The sequence below is a fragment of the Dermochelys coriacea genome, chromosome 3 (assembly GCF_009764565.3).
Source record: "Dermochelys coriacea isolate rDerCor1 chromosome 3, rDerCor1.pri.v4, whole genome shotgun sequence".
Lineage (NCBI taxonomy): Eukaryota > Metazoa > Chordata > Testudines > Dermochelyidae > Dermochelys > Dermochelys coriacea.
Genome location: NC_050070.1, coordinates 144376285 through 144396843, shown reverse-complemented (window position 1 = coordinate 144396843; position 20559 = coordinate 144376285). Strand labels below are relative to the sequence as shown.

General features: G+C 51.6%; 1 protein-coding gene across 1 annotated transcript in view; it reads left to right on the top strand.

Moving 5' to 3' along the window:
• Positions 1-9706: 9706 nt before the first annotated feature.
• Positions 9707-20559, top strand: part of SRD5A2 (steroid 5 alpha-reductase 2) — a 59356-nt gene continuing 48503 nt past the window's right edge. Inside the window, exon 1 of the mRNA XM_038396613.2 lies at positions 9707-9990. Within this exon, the coding sequence (XP_038252541.1) occupies positions 9707-9990 (284 nt within the window). The remainder of the gene's footprint in view (positions 9991-20559) is intronic.

The window sequence follows — 20559 nt, the reverse complement described above, 5'->3', positions numbered from 1 at the left end:
CGCGGAGCCCCTGCTACATAACCCCCAGCTCCGTTTGCAGGTGGCCGAGTCCCGCTCGGTGCGCCAGAGGTTGGTCCTGGCAGAGGTCACAAGAGTCGGAGACCTCCTGGACTATGACTGGAGAGACTGGCTGGATCCCCTGATGCTCGCTCAGCGCATGGGGCTTTCCAGACCTTGTACTCCCCGGCGCATACTTCAGGAGGTGAAGGACGCTTTGCCGCCCACTGCTCGGGTTCATCTCGACCGGGTCCTGCACGAGGGCACGCCCCGCCCACCCGCTACCCCAGGCCCGCCGGACCTTTTAATAGGACCCCTGCCCTGTGGACCCAACCGACCCCTTCACCCCTTCACTAGAAGCCAGCTGCACGAGATGCAGCCGGTCTGCTTTCAAACCGCGCCAAGAAAACATCTCTACACCCTTCATGCCCGCACCCTCGTGTCCCACCCCAATACAAAATGGCTGGACCTCCTGCCACCTTTGGAGGGTGAGGAGCCCCGGTGGGCCAGCCTATATTCCACCTTAGTGCCAAGGCCCGCCGGGGATGTCAGTTGGCGGCTCCTTCACGGAGCTGTGAGCACGGGCGTGTACTTGGCGCGGTTCACGTCAATCCCAGACACCTGCCCCTTTTGCGGCGTGAGGGATACCCTGGCACATGTATACCTGGAGTGTGCCAGGCTGCAGCCCCTATTCTGGCTCCTGACCAATATTTTATCATGTTTTTGGTTACACTTCTCCCCTCACTTTCTCATTTATGCACTCCCTATCCGTGGCCCCACAAAGAGTCTCCTGTGACTGGGGCTTATTTCCGATCCTCGGTCCATTCACGTATCCGGGCAGAGTTCCTCTGGGCGGCGTCCTCTGACTCCCTTGACGCCTTTGAGGAGCAGTGGGCGCTGTCCGTGGTTCTCTGCTCGGTGTCCCCGTCCGGTTCCCTTCGTTTGACCCTTTGACTGCACTCCTGTCCCTGTTATTTTATTAGTTGTCCCCTGGAATTTTTGGGGTATCTAGGTCCTGTGGATCCCCCTTTTAGGCTTCGCCCGCCCATTTTCCGGATCCCAATAAGACTACTTTTCTATAGCCATCTGGCCTTGCCCCGTCACATCACCTTCACTCCTCCCAGAGCTGAAATCACCTCTGACTATCCCTGGAGGTATTGTGAACTGCAGGGGCCAGTTCACCACAGAAACAACTTTCAAAAACAAAAGTTTTTCCAAGTGTACATGATCAAAGGATCAAAGATCAACAATTTTCTCAGCTTCAGCGTGGCAGCCATGATGGGCCTAGTGAGAAAGGTGAAAGAACTTGGAGTATTTGGTGATACTGGACTTTTGGAAGGAGATCCAGTACAAATAACCTTAAGAGACAATGCTGAACCATATAGCGTACATATACTGCACAAGATTCCTATCCCGTTGCTTCATAAAGTGGAAACTGGGGTAAAGAGAATGGAACAGAGTGATATAATTGAAAAAAATCTCTGAGCAACAGCATGGTGTGTCCCAGTGGTACCAGTTATAAAGAAAAATGGAAAAATATGAATCTGTGTGGATCTTAAACAACTTAATGAAGCAGTTGTGAGAGCAAAATATATCCTCCCCAACTTGGGTGACTTCCTCCTCAAAGTGAAAGGAACTACAATATTCTCAAAGCTGGATGCCTGGATTGCCAGCTCATGCAAAGGCCTGAGGCCTCACCGAACACTGACAAATGCATAACCAGAAATCAGTCTGGCTTACCTGTGTGGTAGTGCTGTTAAAATAGGTATTAGAGTTATAAGACTGCATTTAGTGTTTTGACTTTATGGAATGCTTGTAGGCTGCTGCATGTATTTATCCTACTTATAATATCTGTGTCCCATGTTATAAGTGTGACACTCGTGAACCAGGTGCCAGCACTTGACAAGGCTGTAGGTGTCAGCTGAACACTGACAAATTCTTAGATAGAAACCTGACGAGCTCTCCTCTGTGTTAATATTGTTCAAGACAGGTGTTAGATATGTAAAGATGTGTTTAGCATAGGCACCGACTTCCGCTCGCGCCAGTGGGTGCTTGACCCCTCTATGCCCCCGGCCCTGCCTCAACTCTGCCCCTGCTCCATCCCCATTCCAACCCCTTCCCCAATATTCCCGCCCCAACTCCGCCCCCTCCCTCCCCTTATTCTGACTCCTTCCTCAAATCTCTGCCCTCACCCCACCTCTTCCCCGCCTCCTCCCCTGAGCACACCACGTTCCCGCTCTTCCCCCCTCCCTCCTGGAGCTTGCTATGGTGGCAAGCGCTGGGAGGTAGCGGAGGAGTGGGGATGTGGTGTGCTCAGGGGAGGTGGGGCGGGGTCTAAGGAGGTGAGGTGGGGCAGGGTGTGGAGGGGAGCTTGGCTGCTAGTGGGTGCAGAGCACCCACTAATTTTTCCCCGTGGGCGCTCCAGCCCCGGAGCACCCACAGAGTCAGCACCTATGGTGTTTAGACTCTATAAAATGCATGTAAGTTGCTGCATGCATTAATATTAAATGTAATGTCTGTATCCCATGGTATAAGGCAATATGTAAGTTTTGCTTTATAACTATAAAAATGCCTGCTCTGAATTTGTGAACTCAGGCAGGAGTAGTGGTTCCCTGCCCATTCAAGGAAGACTATCAAAACTAAGTGGGCCATTGTGATGCATCATGATTAGGACTCTACCAAATTCACAGTCCATTTTGGTCAATTTCATGGTCATAGAATTTTAAAAATAATAAATTTAATGATTTCAGTTATTTAAATCTGAAATTTCATGGTCTTGTAATTGTAAGAATCCCCACCCAAAAAGGAGTTGTGAGAGGGTCACAAGGTTATTGTAGGGGGGTTGTGGTATTGCTACTCTCACTTCTGCGCTGCTGGTAGTGGCAGCGCTGCCTTCAGAGCTGGGCAGCTGGAGAGTGGAAGCTGCTGGCCATCATCCCAGCTCTGAAGGCAGAACCACTGCCAGCAGCAGTGCAGAAGTAAGTCTGTGCTGCTGCATGTAGAGCTTGGCCCTCAGTTAGCAGCTGCCACTCTCCAGTTGCCCAGCTCTGAAGGCAGCAGTGCAGAAGTAAGGGTGGTGGCTTGCAAAAGTCTTCTCTGGTAACTTCCAAAAGATTAGAAGGTCCTCAGTCTATTGTTCAAAATACTCCTTATACTTGCAAATCCAGAGAATTGGAGCAGAATGAGGCAAAAAGGAGATGTCTCAGGTGTCTTTTATATCCGCGTCCATGTGCGTGGAAATTTACTGTCCCAAACAAAGCCCACAGCCCCATGTATGGAAAGTTATTGACAAAGATGGGGTTTGAGGTCACATGTCCACATCACATGTCCTTACATGTTCTGCTGAATCACAAGGGTGGCCATTGGCTCCTTACTGTCTGAGGCGTCCTCAGGAAGAGCTATCTGGAGTCAATACTAGCTAGCTATTCTTCTTAATGGCCCATCAAGCTTGAATAGTCCATTCATAATAGTCTGGCGAGAATGGATGTAAACTACCTTGTGACTGTCACCCCAAGAACAAATACATTTGCGATACAAATATATAGCCAATATTCATAACTTCAGATACAGTGGTGATACATGGATTTAACCAGGATAATCATACTTGACAGACTGTAACTTTTCCATTGATACCTTACATGATATACTTTGTACAAGATTTGTTGCAATTATATAATAATGGTATCAATAATATTATAAATGGTCACTCGTTTTTTATACAGCATCACACTTGGGCAGTCTGCCCTGAGGTTGGCACTCACACTCATGAGCCAGCTTGACAGAATTAAGTCTGGAAAGAGGAGTTAAAAGGGGGAAAGCCCAGCTCATTGGGAGCTGATCAGAATGAGGAGAGGGTTAGCTTGTTTTAGCTCCTTGAAAAAAGGCTTAGGTGGGGCCAGGGACTATGGCAGGAGTCAGGAGCCTCACTAGGGGACTCTTACATGGACTTTCTTTTCCAGGATTATGGGGTTTTTCCTTTTTGGATCTGTGGAGGAGTGCGCCCAGGTGGAAAGGCCTAGAAGTAGGCTGTGGTAGGAAGTGGCTCAGGGAGGAAGCAGAGAGTCTGAATAACTTCTTATTACAGGGTCTGTGTGCCAGAACCCAGAGCAGAAGGAGTGTCTGGGTTCCCCTACTGACCCAGAGACAAAGGCGGCATGGAGACATTAGAGATAAAGGCTGGAAAGGATTTAAGTTTATAGTTGAGCTGAAGACCTGGTCTGAAGCCTCTGGGTGATAGGCAGATAGGACTTGGTTTACCCTGAAAGTGGTGGGACCACATGTGACCCAGCCGGTGGGCAGAGTCATGAGAAGAAGCAGACCACTGAAGACCTGGAGCAGCTGTCATCAGAGGGAACCAAAGGAAGAGAGCCTGCTACAATGCGCCCAGCCATGAGGAGGTGTGCCACCAGTGACTCTACTCTTTGACAGGCCCACAAGAAGGGGGCAGGCACAACTGGTAGATCTGGAGCTTCCAATGTGAGCGCATGGCAGTGGTGTAGTGGTAAAAAAAAAAAAAAAGAAGTGGGTAAACTAACCTTTTTTGTATTCCAGGTTGGGCAGTGGCATGGTAGGCACTAAAGGCGTGCAGTATCAGTAAAATAACAGTTATACTTACAAATTAATAATAATTAATAAATGAAGGCAAGCCAAAATGTGTATAGGAACAGTTCAATTTCAGAAACCAAACTCAAATTTGTTGAGGAAACATTTTGTTTCTTCCCCAAAAATAAAAGAATGTTTGATTGCTGATGCTTCCTTTTCTACAAATTAAAAGTAAATTATGTAAAGTTGTAAAAAATAAATGTCATACTTTTTAATGGTTGGCAGATGTATTCTGTCAATTCATACATGCAGTAGCACTGGCTTGTTGCAGATTTTTATAGGCCACCATTTCTGTGACTGATCAGTTGCTGAGCATAACCAGTTTTCAGAGTAGCAGCCGTGTTAGTCTGTATGTATGATAATACCCATTGTTTCATGTACTCTGTGTGTGTATATAAATCTCCCCACTGTATTTTCCACCAAATGCATCCGATGAAGTGAGCTGTAGCTCACGAAAGTTTACGCTCAAATACATTTGTTAGTCTCTAAGGTGCCACAAGTACTCCTTTTCTTTTGAGCATAACCAGCGGTAGATAACTTGCACATCAATGATGTTGGTCATGCAGCCAGGATTTGTTTATCATAGGAGAGTAGGATGAGTTAAAGCTTTATTTCTTACATAAGAAGTGGGTAAATGCCTTATTCCCCAAATGAGAAGTGGGTAAACTCCAGTTATCTGTGTTTACCCTCAACTACACTACTGGCACATGGCACAGAAAAGGATGCCCTATTTCAGAGCACCGTTCTGCTCTGTGCAGGGAGCCAACCATCACCACATGTAAGGAGGATTTGCAGGAGAGAGAGGGCAGGATGAACTCTGCCCAGCCTGTAACTCTGACAAACCACAGAAATTACAGAAGTGTTGAGCTCAGACTTGGGGAAGGTGTGTTTCATGACTTGTTCTGTCATTTTCAAAAATCAATAGCTTTTGAGGGCTTTAAGAATAAACTGCCTGTGACTAAGAAACTCCTTGGCTAAGGCTATGTTCCATACTTTCCTACCATGTTGTCCTGAAGGAGTTAAACTAGAATCTCAGGGCGACCACAGCCCGGGTGGAGTTCTGGGGGAGCATGTGTAAGTGACTAGAGGGCTCGGATTCAAACAGTTCTGAAAGTGGTATGAATCAAAAGTCATCTAGATTTGCAGAGATTTTGTAACAGGCTCCTCCATATTCGCATAACTGAGGCTGCTTCATACTCCTGGTTGATTTTTCTTTTTTCTGCACTAAAGTGTGTGACGAACCCAAATCACATGTACTCTTACAACAGCTCCTACATGTCAAGTATTCCAGAAACACAGCCTTGGTTGATGTACTTGTTAACCAACATATATTTCTAGAAGGTTCTGTACTTATGCTAAATTGTATAACTATGAACTCTACATCCAGAATGCCTTGTACTCATGCTGCACTTTATAGTGGAATTTACTAGTAGTTAAACTTTGCATATAACCTCTGTTCTTTGTATGTGTAGAATCTGTCAGAAACAAGATGTATGTTCAGTTGAGCCTTGCCAAAGTGAACAGTGGGCTAGCTACAGCTGGTACAGAGTGCTAGGGACAGTTGGCACAGATGTCTTTGTACCCAGAAAAATAGGTATGAAACTAGATAAGTAAAGGTGAGTAAGGTCTGTAATAATACAGTGGAATTTGTGGAATTTTCTATCTGTTTTAAACAAGGGGAATATAAATATGAGCAGAATTGAGCCCACGCTTTAGAACAGATTGAAACTGTTCTCCAAATTGGTAATATATGAACCTCTCTCTTTGCACTGATTTATTGATGTTTAATAAACTGATTGAGCCAAGTTATCTGATGTCTCATTAATTGATCATTTAAAGTGAACAACTAACATCATGTTCTAATTGATAAAATCATGGCTTCTTCCAAATTGCTCTGCCTTCATAAGCTTACCATCCCTTGTAGTCTTTACCTGAGGATTGGACAATCAGATACTACTAGGACAAGCACTGGTAGATTAGTACCAGATTTACAAAGGTATTTTAGGTTCGGGAGCATATCAAAGAGCAACCACCCATCCTTCTGAATATCCTCACTTATACAATATCACAATGTCTCAATCCTATTGCCTCTTATTGACTATGCAAGTGAAACTACTAAGGAGCATCATGTGGTGCCATAGATTGCACAATATGCTGTACACATCCACCTCTATATTATTTTCTTGGTATGTGTGGCTGGTAATCTCCTAAATACCCCAGGCCTAAGTTCTGAATTATGTGCTGCCCTTGAGGTAAGGTTGCCCCTACTTGCAACCTCCAGTATAAGAGCATCTTGGAGATGTGGTCAGAGGAGGAGTAGACATTTCAAGGGACACCATAATAATTTTCAAGATCACTTGCTCTGACCCCTATTTCAGCTATTTTCTCAGCTCCATAAATTTATTTTTGCTGCTGTCAAATCTCTTCACTCATGTCATTGGTTCTAACACAGAAGTGGAAATATACTTCCCTGCATTCTTCCTGTTAAGAAATAGTGTAAAAAAGCTGCTAGTCCATAATATTGGTCCTACAAAACCCAGGAATTAAGGTACATATTCTTGAGTTTCATATTCTACTGGCACTTTACCTTGTTAAATAACTATTTACATAGAGAGCATTACAGAGCACTCCAATAACACTTCCTCAACCTTCTTGTCACATTTCTTGTCCTGGTATTCAGGAGAAGAGGAGGTACTCAGAAAGGAAGAAGAGGCACTCAGTGATTAGGGCACTAGCCAAGGATTTAAAAGAATTTGGCTGAAGTCTCTGCTTCACCACAGACTTCCCATGTGACTGAGTAAGTCACTTAGGCGCTCCGTTCACATCTGTAAAATGGGGATAACGGTGAGGATAAACATATTAATATGCTGAGGTAATGGGGACCATATAAGTACCATAGGGAGGATTCTCTTTATCTGGATCACAAATGATAGAGTGCATATTTTGCATTACAGCAGGGGTCTCAAACATGGGGCCGCAGGGTTCTTCCCTGGATCCTGACAAGCTTCCCGCGGACCCCTGTCCCCTCCCCAGCACGCTGTGTCCCCAGCCTACATCCAGGCCGGGGTGGGCAATCTATGGCCCAGAGCCGGATCCGGCCCCTCAGGGCTTTGGATCAGGCTCGCAGATTTGCCAACCCTGTGGTGCTGAGGACACTGCTTCCCTGTGGCCCCAGGCGGAGGGAGAGCAGAGAACTCCCCTGAGCTGTTCTTGTCTGTGGTTACCTCCTCGGAACCTCCCATTGGCCGGGAACAGGGAAGCGTGGCCAATGGGAGCTTCGGGGGAGGTACCCACAGGCAAGAACAGCTCACAGGAGTTCTCTGCTCCCCCTCCTCCGGGGCTGCAGGGACAGGGTGCCCACCGCTTCCTGGAGCGGAGCAGCACGGGGCCGGGGCCAGAGCCAGGGCAGGCAGGGAGCCTATCCTGGCCCCGGTGTGTGCCCCTGCCATCCCGGAGCTGCTCAAGGTAAGTGGTGCCGGGCCGGACCCCGAACTGCTCCTGCACCCCGCACCCCAACTCCCTGCGCTGAATCCTTGCCTGCACTCCAACCCCGTGCCCTGAGCCCATACCCCTCCTGCACCCCAACCCCCTGCTCTGAACCCCCTGCCGCACCCCAACCTCCTGCCACACCCCGTACTCCCTCCTGCACCCCAACCCTGTCCTGAGCCCCCTGCTACACCCCCCACCCCTCCTGCATCCCAATCCCCTGCCACACCCTGCACTCCCTCCTGCACCCCAATCCCTTGTCCTGAGCCCCCTGCTGCACCCCATACTCCCTCCTTCACCCCAACCCCCTGCCCTGAGCCTCTTGCAACACCCCACACCCATCCTGCACCCCAACTCCCTGCTCTGAGCCCCCTGCCGCACCCCAACCTCCTGCCACACCCCACACTCCCTCCTGCACCCCAACCACCTGTCCTGAGCCCCCTGCTGCACCCCGCACTCCCTCCTGCACCCCTGCCCTGAGCCCCCTGCCACACCCCACACCCATCCTGCATCCCAACCCCCTGCCCTGAGCTCCCTGCTGCAATCTGGGTGGGGGTGGAGTCAGGGATGGGGGCAGCGGCCCTTGGGCCAACGAATGAGTCCTCATGTGGCCCTCCTGGTGATTCCAGTTTCAGACCCCTGCACTACAGCATCTTTCAGCCAAAGATCTACAGGTGGTTTACAAATATTAATGAATTAATCCTTACAACAGTCCCATGAGTCAGGGAATAAAGAATCATTATCCCATTGTAGAGACGGAGCAACTCTTGTACAGTGGATAAGTGACTTGCTCACGGTTACTCCGGTAATATATGGAAGAGCCAGCCAGGAACAGACTACAGACCTCCTGTCATGAGCGCTGTTCCCCGAAGCATCCTTCCTCCTGTCACTTCTTCTGCTTAGGTCCAGTATGTGCCTTTCAACTGGTGGATGAGCTTTTGTGTTTCCTTAGCCTCTCCTCGGTCAGTTCATTTTCTAAAGGTTTCAGAGTAGCAGCCGTGTTAGTCTGTGTCTGCAAAAAGAAAAGGAGGACTTGTGGCACCTTAGAGACTAACACATTTATTTGAGCATAAGCTTTCCTGAGCTACAGCTCACTTCATCGGATGCATTGGGTGGAAAATACAGGGGGGAGATTGATATACACACACAGAGAACATGAAACAGTGGGTGTTAGCATACACACTGTAACCAGAGTATTAACCCTTGCATGAAGCACAGCGTTAAATATTCCTACTGAGGGTCTGACACCTTTATATACTTTCCCCTCTCCAGTGGTAACCGGGGTTTTGGTCCAAAGATTGTCTAGGGGAAAGAAAAGACGCTGACAGAGGGAGCCTGATCCAAAGTCCACTGAGCTCAATGGGAATCTTCCCAGTGACTTCAATGGGCTGCGCAGCAGGCCCCATCCAGACGCCCAAGGAAGGGGCCGATGATCGGGACGCCGGTGAGGGGCGCGGGTTCCTGGTCTGACGGGCCAGTCGATATGGGCCGCCCCTCCCTCTAGGAGGGGCTCCGCCGTCTAGTCAGCCCAAGTGGAGGCAGCTCGGCTGGGCGGGGTGACGGTTGCTCTATTAATGCAGGGGCTGGCGGTGCCTTGGGCTGCCCTGTCGCCACCCCTAGCATGCAGTGCTCCCCGAGCCTGGTGCTCGCCCTCAGCTCCCTCCTGGGCGCCCTGGGGTTGCTGCTGCTCTGCCTCAACCTCCGTGCCCCGTCCAGGTACGGGAAACACCAGGGGAAGCCGGGCAAGCCCTGGGCCAGGCTGCCTGCCCGCTGCGCCTGGTTCCTGCAGGAGCTGCCCTCCTTCTTGGTGCCCGCGCTGCTGCTGGCGCTGCGCAGCCCGCCCCGCCTGGAGCCCCTGGGCTGCCGGCTGCTCTGCGGCATGTTCTGCGCGCACTACTTCCACAGGTAACGCGCGGCGCGCCTGGGCGGGCGGCAGGAGGGGCGTGGGGACAGGGCTCGCCGGGTGGCTCCGGGGGGGGCTCGCCGGGTGGCGAAGGGGGGGGCTCGCCGGGTGGCTCCGGGGGGGGCTCGCTGGGTGGCGAAGGGGGGGCTCGCCGGGTGGCTCCGGGGGGGGGTCTCTGGGTGGCTCCGGGGGGGGCTCGCCGGGTGGCGAAGGGGGGGGCTCGCCGGGTGGCTCCGGGGGGGGCTCGCCGGGTGGCGAAGGGGGGGGCTCGCCGGGTGGCTCCGGGGGGGGCTCGCTGGGTGGCGAAGGGGGGGCTCGCCGGGTGGCTCCGGGGGGGGTCTCTGGGTGGCTCCGGGGGGGCTCGCCGGGTGGCGAAGGGGGGGCTCGCCGGGTGGCTCCGGGGGGCTCGCCGGTGGCGAAGGGGGGGCTCGCCGGGTGGCTCCGGGGGGGGGCTCGCTGGGTGGCGAAGGGGGGGCTCGCCGGGTGGCTCCGGGGGGGGGTCTCTGGGTGGCTCCGGGGGGGGGGGCTCGCCGGGTGGCGAAGGGGGGGGGCTCGCCGGGTGGCTCCGGGGGGGGCTCGCTGGGTGGCGAAGGGGGGGCTCGCCGTGGCTCCGGGGGGGGTCTCTGGGTGGCTCCGGGGGGGCTCGCCGGGTGGCGAAGGGGGGGGCTCGCCGGGTGGCTCCGGGGGGGCTCGCTGGGTGGCGAAGGGGGGCTCGCCGGGGGCTCCGGGGGGGGGTCTCTGGGTGGCTCCGGGGGGGGCTCGCTGGGTGGCGAAGGGTCTCCAGGGGGGGCTCGCCGGGTGGCTCCGGGGGGGGCTCGCTGGGTGGCGAAGGGGGGGCTCGCCGGGTGGCTCCGGGGGGGGCTCGCTGGGTGGCGAAGGGTCTCCGGGGGGGCTCGCTGGGTGGCGAAGGGTCTCCGGGGGGGCTCGCTGGGTGGCGAAGGGCTCAGGGGGGCTCGCCGGGTGGCTCCAGGGGGGGCTCGCCGGGTGGCGAAGGGTCTCCGGGGGGGCTCGCTGGGTGGCGAAGGGTCTCCGGGGGGGCTCGCCGGGTGGCTCCGGGGGGGCTCGCTGGGTGGCTCCGGGGGGGGCTCGCTGGTGGCTCCGGGGGGGGTCTCTGGGTGGCGAGGGGGGGGCTCGCTGGGTGGCGAAGGGGCTCCGGGGGGCTCGCCGGTGGCTCCGGGGGGGCTCGCTGGGTGCGAAGGGGGGGCTCGCGGGGCTCCGGGGGGGGTCTTGGGTGGCTCCGGGGGGGGCTCGCCGGGTGGCGAAGGGGGGGGCTCGCCGGGTGGCTCCGGGGGGGGCTCGCCGGGTGGCGAAGGGGGGGGCTCGCCGGGTGGCTCCGGGGGGGGCTCGCTGGGTGGCGAAGGGGCTCGCCGGTGGCTCCGGGGGGTCTCTGGGTGCTCCGGGGGGGCTCGCCGGTGGCGAGGGGGGGGCTCGCCGGGTGGCTCCGGGGGGGCTGGGGTGGCGAAGGGGGGGCTCGCCGGGTGGCTCCGGGGGGGGTCTCTGTGGCTCCGGGGGGGGCTCGCCGGGTGGCGAAGGGGGGGGCTCGCCGGTGGAAGGGGGGGGCTCGCCGGTGGCTCCGGGGGGGGCTCGCTGGTGGCGAAGGGGGGGCTCGCCGGGTGGCTCCGGGGGGGGTCTCTGTGTGGCTCCGGGGGGGCTCGCTGGTGGCGAAGGGTCTCCAGGGGGGGCTCGCCGGGTGGCTCCGGGGGGGGCTCGCTGGTGGCGAAGGGTCTCCGGTGGCTCCGGGGGGGGGTGGGCTCGCTGGGTGGCGAAGGGGGGGGCTCGCCGGGTGGCTCCGGGGGGCTCGCTGGGTGGCGAAGGGTCTCCGGGGGGCTCGCTGGGTGGCGAAGGGTCTCCGGGGGGCTCGCTGGGTGGCGAAGGGGCTCCAGGGGGGGCTCGCCGGGTGGCTCCAGGGGGGGCTCGCCGGGTGGCGAAGGGTCTCCGGGGGGGCTCGCTGGGTGGCGAAGGGTCTCCGGGGGGGGCTCGCCGGGTGGCTCCGGGGGGGGCTCGCTGGGTGGCTCCGGGGGGGGCTCGCTGGGTGGCTCCGGGGGGGTCTCTGGGTGCGAAGGGGGGGCTCGCTGGGTGGCGAAGGGGCTCCAGGGGGGGCTCGCCGGGTGGCTCCAGGGGGGGCTCGCTGGGTGGCGAAGGGTCTCCGGGGGGGCTCGCTGGGTGGCGAAGGGTCTCCGGGTGGCTCCGGGGGGGGCTCGCTGGGTGGCGAAGGGTCTCCAGGGGGGGCTCACTGGGTGGCGAAGGGTCTCCGGGGGGGCTCGCTGGGTGGCGAAGGGTCTCCGGGTGGCTCCGGGGGGGCTCGCTGGGTGGCGAAGGGGGGGGGCTCGCCGGGTGGCTCCGGGGGGGGCTCGCTGGGTGGCGAAGGGTCTCCGGGGGGGCTCGCCGGGTGGCGAAGGGTCTCCGGGGGGGCTCGCTGGGTGGCGAAGGGTCTCCGGGGGGTGCTCGCTGGGTGGCTCCGGGGGGGGCTCTCTGGGTGGCGAAGGGGGGGGCTCGCTGGGTGGCTCCGGGGGGGGGTCTCTGGGTGGCGAAGGGGGGGGCTCGCTGGGTGGCGAAGGGGCTCCAGGGGGGGCTCGCCGGGTGGCTCCAGGGGGGGCTCGCTGGGTGGCGAAGGGTCTCCGGGGGGGCTCGCTGGGTGGCGAAGGGTCTCCGGGTGGCTCCGGGGGGGGCTCGCTGGGTGGCGAAGGGTCTCCAGGGGGGGCTCACTGTGGCGAAGGGTCTCCGGGGGGCTCGCTGGGTGGCGAAGGGTCTCCGGGTGGCTCCGGGGGGGCTCGCTGGGTGGCGAAGGGTCTCCGGGGGGGCTCGCTGGGTGGCGAAGGTTCTCCGGGTCTCCGGGGGGGCTCTCTGGGTGCGAAGGGTCTCCGGGTGGCTCCGGGGGGGCTCGCTGGGTGGCGAAGGGTCGCCGGGGGGCTCGCTGGGTGGCGAAGGGTCTCCGTGGGGGCTCGCTGGGTGGCGAAGGGTCTCCGGGTGGCTCCGGGGGGGCTCTCTGGTGGCGAAGGGTCTCCGGGTGCGCCGGGGGGGGCTCTCGGGTGGCGAAGGGTCTCCGGGTGGCTCGGGGGGGCTCGCTGGGTGGCGAAGGGTCTCCGGGTGGCTCCGGGGGGCTCGCTGGATGGCGAAGGGTCTCCGGGTGGCTCCGGGGGGGCTCGCTGGGGTGCTCCGGGGGGGCTCGCTGTGGCGAAGTGGTCTCCAGGGGGGGCTCACTGGTGGCGAAGGGTCTCCGGGGGGCTCGCTGGGTGGCGAAGGGTCTCCGGGTGGCTCCGGGGGGGCTCGCTGGGTGGCGAAGGGTCTCCAGGGGGCTCGCTGGGTGGCGAAGGGTCCCTCCCGGGGGGGCTCGCTGGGTGGCGAAGGGTCTCCGGGGGGGGCTCGCTGGGTGGCGAAGGGTCTCCGGTGGCTCCGGGGGGGCTCGCGGGGTGGCGAAGGGTCTCCGGGGGGGCTCGCTGGGTGGCGAAGGGTCTCCGGGTGGCTCCGGGGGGGCTCTCTGGGTGGCGAAGGGTCTCCGGGTGGCTCCGGGGGGGGGCTCTCTGGGTGGCGAAGGGTCTCCGGGTGGCTCCGGGGGGGGCTCGCTGGGTGGCGAAGGGTCTCCGGGTGGCTCCGGGGGGGCTCGCTGGATGGCGAAGGGTCTCCGGGTGGCTCCGGGGGGGGCTCGCTGGGTGGCGAAGGGTCTCCGGGTGGCTCCGGGGGGGGTCGCTGGGGTGTATGTGTGCGGGCTCTCGCAGTGGGCTGGCGGTGCAGACGGTGGCTCTGATCCCAATGGAAGGAGCTGGGTGCTGGCTTTCTACCTTGGCTCCCTCCTGCGACTGGCGAGGTGATGCTCCTGTCCCTGTTCACTGCCCACTGGATCAGTCTGAACGACTGGATTCGGGTTAAGAGGCTGAAGTTGGTTCTTTACTCCCGGCTCCTTGTTAAGTGCCTCCTTATTCAAAGGCCAAACTTATTGCAAATGGCCACATCCCACTTTTAGAAATGTCATCCATGGAACGTGGTCAAAACTTTTAATTTCTAATCGCCTGTCAGTGTCTCAGTAATTATCCATGAATTTAAATAATCCAATCGAGGCTGGGTGGTGACCGGCTGGCTGTGACAAAATGAGGCTCAGGTCACCCGCCCCCCTCAACATGTTCTGAAGGCTCTGGGAGGTTCCGCTAGCTTTGCTCCTGTGCAATGCGCTGTAAGATGTGAGGTCCCTACCGCAGTTGCCAAATTTCAGTGGTAAATAAGCACCCTGACTTTCACAATAAGCCAAAAATCAAGCTAATCCCATTTCAAAAGAAGGCCAAAACAAGCCAATCCCGAAGAACCCCAACTCTCTATGTGACTAGATCCCTGGCACGCAGTCTGGGACTGTGGTGGGCCCGCTGTGCGCCCCTGATTCACCACCTCACCCCTGCTTGTCCTCCCTTGCCCCTGCTTGCTGGGAGCCAATAAAAAAGAAGAAGCTACAAACAACAAGCTACAAGCCAAAGAAGCAACAAGCTACAAGCCAAAAACTAGCCAACAAGCAACTCACAAGCCAATTAAGCCAAAAACATACCCAATTTCTGTGTTTTTTTTCACGTGTTTGGAATGTCTGGTCCCGACCCCACTTCCATATTGCAAATGGTGCATTAATAAGGAACTGTGTTTTGCCTGGCTGCATGTGACAAAAATGTCTTGGTCAGCTCACGTGACGCATCCCTGTGACTGTCCTGTGGTTCTGAAGGAGTTGGGACATCCCACTCTCTGACCTGAAGCTTTGTTCCTGTGCAATATGCTGCCTCATGTCAGATCTCACACCTCTTCCATATTGTACAGGGCTTGAATAGGGATCTGGGGTTTGACTGACTCTAGGTGACAAATTGTGTCTTGGGTCACTCCCTACAACTGTCAGACTGTTCTGAAGGAGTTGGGACATGTCACTTCCTGACCCACAGGTTTGTTCTTGAGCACTATGGTGTGAGATGTGATTCCATTCCCTGATTTCATTTTGTAGATGGAGTTTGAATAGGAGCTGGATTTTGACTGGCTGTGCTTGACAAAATAGGTATTGGGTCAACCCTAGTGACACCTCCCTGTGACTGTTCTTCATGATGCAGAGTTAAGGATATGCCACTCCCAGAAGTGAACCTTTATTTCTGGTCTGACAAATTTATTACCCCAATTTTAAATATGTGCTTTCTTTGTTAGTAAACATACAATATGTTTTTTGTATATTTTCTTTGTAAAAATCAACAAAAAGCAGTATTTAGCCAATCTGTTGCAAATCCGGCTGTAATGTTTTACCAAATTATATGATAGTTACAAATGAAGAAGTCTATAGGAACTTTGTTTTGTTGTTAGATTAATTAAAAACAGGGGAAATGGCTAAAGTTACCAAAAATTGTTTGTTATAGATCTAGAAACATTTGTTATATTTAGTGTTGTCTTTTTCCTGTTACACAACAAAAATAATAGGAAGACACTTCCAGGGCACAGGTGGCTCTCAAATAATCTTGTTTATTAACTGTATGCAAACATACAAGACCTAGCTTAATGCACACTTCTGTTCTGAGTGGTTTCTGATAGCTTCTAAAACATAGAAAACAGTGAGCACCACCACAGCACTCAAAAACTATGTGAAGGAATACTATCCTATATCTTTCTTTGAAGGAGCTAGCATCTGTAGTGTTTTATGAAATTCATATAACAGTAATGTGGCTTGGTACAGTTCAGTGGAATCTAGAGAACTCTTTATGTGTGGCTGGAATATCTCCACCTCGATTCCTTTTTAATTCCAAAATTTCATCATGAAGTCCTCAGTTTTACCAAGTTTGTGGATACATACAAAATGGTTCCCAGTGTTATATGTTATCCCAGCAACTTTGTACCTATAATGACAACACCTTTTCTTTAATAAATTTTACTGATAATACAAATAACTTTGATGACTTTTATTGAACTAATCAATATTTGAAAAATTATTTTAAATAGTAATGCTATTTTCAAGTTACATGGAAAAGAGCTATAGAGAGGACAGATGAAGGATTTTTCTGGGGTAGGAACATTTCATTTTTGTCTGAATAGTCAGTATGGTATTTGAAAATATGCAGGCCACTACTTTGAGATGCATCCACAAAATACATCTTGTTTTCTTTTAACTTACTTGCTATCATGCACAGAAATCTCTGATGGAAATAGCAGAAAGTCAAATTTTTGCATCTTTCTGTGATCAGACTTAACTCAGTGTAATGATAAGCTGCATGGTTCACCATTAATGAAATTATACGTACTTAGTTGATGTAATCCGATTGCCCTTGTTCACTTTGACTCTGAAATTCTGACTCTGAAAAACTCTGACTTCTGAAAAGAAGTAAAATGTTGCTATTTATTATGATAAAAATATTTTAATTAATTGAGCAATTGTTGCTGTTATTAGTGTTGATCACTGGTTACACCTATACAAACAACAAGGAGTCTGGTGGCATCTTAAAGACTGACAGATTTATTTGGGCATAAGCTTTCGTGGGTAAAACACCACTTCTTCAGATGCATGGAGTGAAAATTACAGATGCAGGCATTATATAATGACACATGAAGGGAAGGGAGTTACCTCACAAGTGGAGAACCAGTGTTGACAGGGCCAATTTGATCAGGGTGGATGTAGTCCACTCCCAATAATAGATGAGGAGGTGTCAATTCCAGGAGAGGCAAAGCTGCTTTTGTAAGGAGCCAGCCACTCCCAGTCCCTATTCAAGCTTATTCAAAACTGCAGAAACAGACTTCAAAGAGAAATAGCAGAACTAAAATTAATTTGCAAATTTAACACCATTAATTTGGACTTGAATAGCTCTTTTCCACCCAGACTCCTTTTTGTTTTTGTGGATACAGACTACCACGGCTACTCCCAATACTTGGTTACACCTATATTTGAGCATTCCTGAGGATTTGTATTAAAAGGCCCCATTTTGCATGAAGGGAATTTTCTTCATGAATTTCTGCATAGAATTCCTGCATAATTTAGTGGTATCTGTCTCTCCCTAAGGAGGTATTTATGGTCTGTAATCTTGACACCACTATTGACTGCTCCAAACATCCACATGGAGGGGGAAACTGATAAAGGTGTGGGTGCAGAGGGGCTAGTAAAAGCGTTTAATAGATTGAGACTTTTTCTGGCGGGAGGAGACCTAGATCATTAGTCTATGTCTGACCTCCTGTATATTACCATAGAATTTCATCCAGTTTCTCCTGTATTGAGCCTGGTAACTATTATTTTTATTATTATTATTAATTTTTTATTGATTTTCATAAAGAAGCAGGCAATGAAAAATACAAGAAGATAAATGACTTCCATTTTGATATTTTTTCCAAATATCAGGGTCGAGACGCACAGCTGAACCCAGACCCAGCTCATTGCTCTCAGCTGACTCAGATAATGAACTAGGCCTCCTGATTGGCTGAAGACTCCCTCAGCCACAGTCTTAAACCCTGCATCAGGCCTGGGTTTCTGGCTCTCAACAACATTCCATGCACGCAGCTGTATTTCTATTCCTGCTCTCAGCTCCCATCATTTTCCCTGCCCTTGCTCTGGAACCCGCTTCTGTATCCTGCTCCCTGACCCTGGTTCCACTTCTGGTTTCCTACTACTGGTTTCCTGTTCCTAGCCCTCCCTTCTTGCTCCTGTCCCCACTCTGACTGATAGTCTGACTCCAACTCTTGGCTCCAGCTTGTTCCCCAGACTTGGCATTCGGTTTCTGGCTGCTGCTCTGACAGCTAATACCTGGTCTCTGGCTGTCAGTTCTGGCTTGCTCTCCACACTTGATAACTCAGCTCCTGACTTGGCCACTAGGCCTGACTACTTCTGTTCCAACCAGTAGGCAAGGCAGCCACAGCCTAGTCGTTATAGCAAATCACATGCTTCACTGGATCTACAATAGAAGTAAGCAATTATGCAGTTTTGTAACTCGTTAAAGCTGCAAGACCAGACAATACAAAACCAGACAACACTACATAGACATAATATGTTAAGGGGGGTTAACAGTAATAATATAGAAAACATATATGAATAAGGAGAAGAAACAAAGAGGAGATGGGGAGGGGAAAGAAAGAGGAGAGGTTAGGTAGACTGGAGGTTTGGCATTCGAGTCATCTCAATATTTTTATCCAAATGTATCTAGAAAGAGGATCCAAATTTCTTCAAAAAATCATATCATTGCTCTATATGGCAATACCAATAATCTGTGTTTGACTAACATGTATCTTCTAGAATGGCATCCACTCTTGATTTGAAGACATCAAGTGATGGAGAATCAACCACTTCCCTTGGTAGTTTATTACATTGGTTGATCGCCTTCACTTTTAAAAGTTTGAACATAAATTTCTAATTTGACTTTGTCTACCTTTAACTTACAGCCATTGGTTCTTGTTCTGCATTTCTCAGATTTAAAAACCCTTTATTACCCATGTGTACTTGTATACCATAATCTAGACATGTCACAATCTTCTTTTTGATAAACTAAACAAATTGATCTCTCTAAATCTCTCACTGTATGGCATTTTCTCCAGCTTTCGAATAATTTTTTTTGGCTCTTTTCTGTGCCTTTTCCAAGTTTTTCAACATCCTTTTTAAAATGTGGACAGCACAATTGGATGCAGTATTCTAATATGAGTCTCACAATACCATAAACAGAGGTAAAATCAGTTTCCTACTTATATATCCAAGGATCACATTTGCTCTTTTTATCACAGCATTGGGAACACATGTTTAGTTGCTTGTCCATTTCATTCATGACTTGGATAATGGAGAGGAGACTATGCTTGTAAAATTTGTGGATGATGCAAAGCTTGGAGGGATTGCAAGGATTTTGGATGACAGAGTTAGAATTCAAAATGACCTTGACAAGTCTGAAATTAACAAAATGTTATTCAATAAAGACAAGTGCAAAGAAATACATCCAGGAAGGAAAAATCAAACAGACAACTAGAAAATGGGCAATAGCTGGCTATGCAATAATACTTCAGAAAAGGATCCCGGGATTAAAGTGGATCACAAATTGAATATGAGCCAACAATGCGATGTTGTGACAAAAAAGGAGTATTAACAGGCGTGTTGTGTGTAAGACACGGGAGGTAATTGTTTCTCTCTACGTGGCACTGGTGAGGCCTCAACTGGAGTATTGTCCAATTCTGGGCACCACACTTTAGGACAGATGTGGACAAACTGAAGAGTGTCTAGAAGACAGATACAAAAATCATAAAGGGCTTAGAAAACCTGACAAATGAGGAAAGTTTTTTAAAAACTGGGCATGTTTAATCTGGAGAAAGAAGACTTGATAACATTCTTAAAATATGTTAAGAGCTATTACAAAGAGGATGGCTATCAATTGTTCTCTCTGTCCACTGAAGGTAGGACAAGAAGTAATGGGCTTAATCTGCAGCAAGGGAGACTGAGGTTAGACATTAGGAAAAACTTTCTAAAAACTATCTAATATGGATAGTTAAACTCTGGAACAGACTGCCAAGAGAGGTTGTGGAATCCCCATCACTGTATGTTTTTCAGAACAGGTTGGACAAATACCTGTCAAGGATGGTCTGGGCATACTTCATCCTGGCTCTGTGTGGGGAGATAGATTTTATGGATCTTGAGGTCCCTTCCAGCCTTACAGCTCTATGATGCTATGACCCCTAAATCCTTTTCAGAATCACTGCTTTCAAGGACACAATCCTCCAGCCGCCTCCATTTGGTACTTACGGCCTGCATTCCTTGTTCCTAGATGTATTAAAACATATTTTGTTTGAATCCGACTGCTCTGTCCTCTTCATTATTTACCAGTCCGCCAATCTTTGTATCATCTACCAAACTTCAACAGCTGTGATTTTATATTTACTTCCAGTTGTTAATGAAAATGTTGAATAGTGTTGCGCCTAATATTGATCTCTCCAAAACCCCACTATAAACACCCACATTCTGTGATGATTATCTACCATCAACTACTTTTTGAGTCCTGCCAATTAGCTATTTTGTAATCTATTTAAAGTGTGCTTTGTGGGTATTGTATAGTGCTACCTTTTTAATCAGAATGTTGTGCAGTTCTAAGTATATTGTATCTATTCTATGGAGGTCCTTATACTGCAGGGATGAACATGGCATCTGAGCACCTTCCAGCAGTGCATAAAGCAATGTTACTACACATCTCTCATATGGTGTTTTTTCTCTCATCCTATCCCAGGGATAGGAACATGTGCAGGGGAGTATATTGTTTTGTCAGGGTTTTAGCTTTTTTGTTTGTTTGTTTTTGTTATTTAAATATATGTGTTGCTTTGTATTTGTTAGAGAAGGCAAGATCAAAGAAATGTGCCTTGTAGTTGGAGCAGAAGGTGGTGAGGTTTGTGATGGTTCCTGAGGGAGTTCATTCCACAGTTTAAGACTGACCACAGAGAAAGTTCTTATCTACTACACAGACAAGCTTTACCCTACTGCAGAGAGTTCTGTTGTGGCTGAGGAGTGGAGTTGTTGACCATAGTCTCTGTTCCTGGAGCTTAGGAAAGCTTTAGGATATCCTGGGCCCACGCCATTGTGTACCTTAAAGATAAGGAATGGGACCTTGAACTTGATTCAA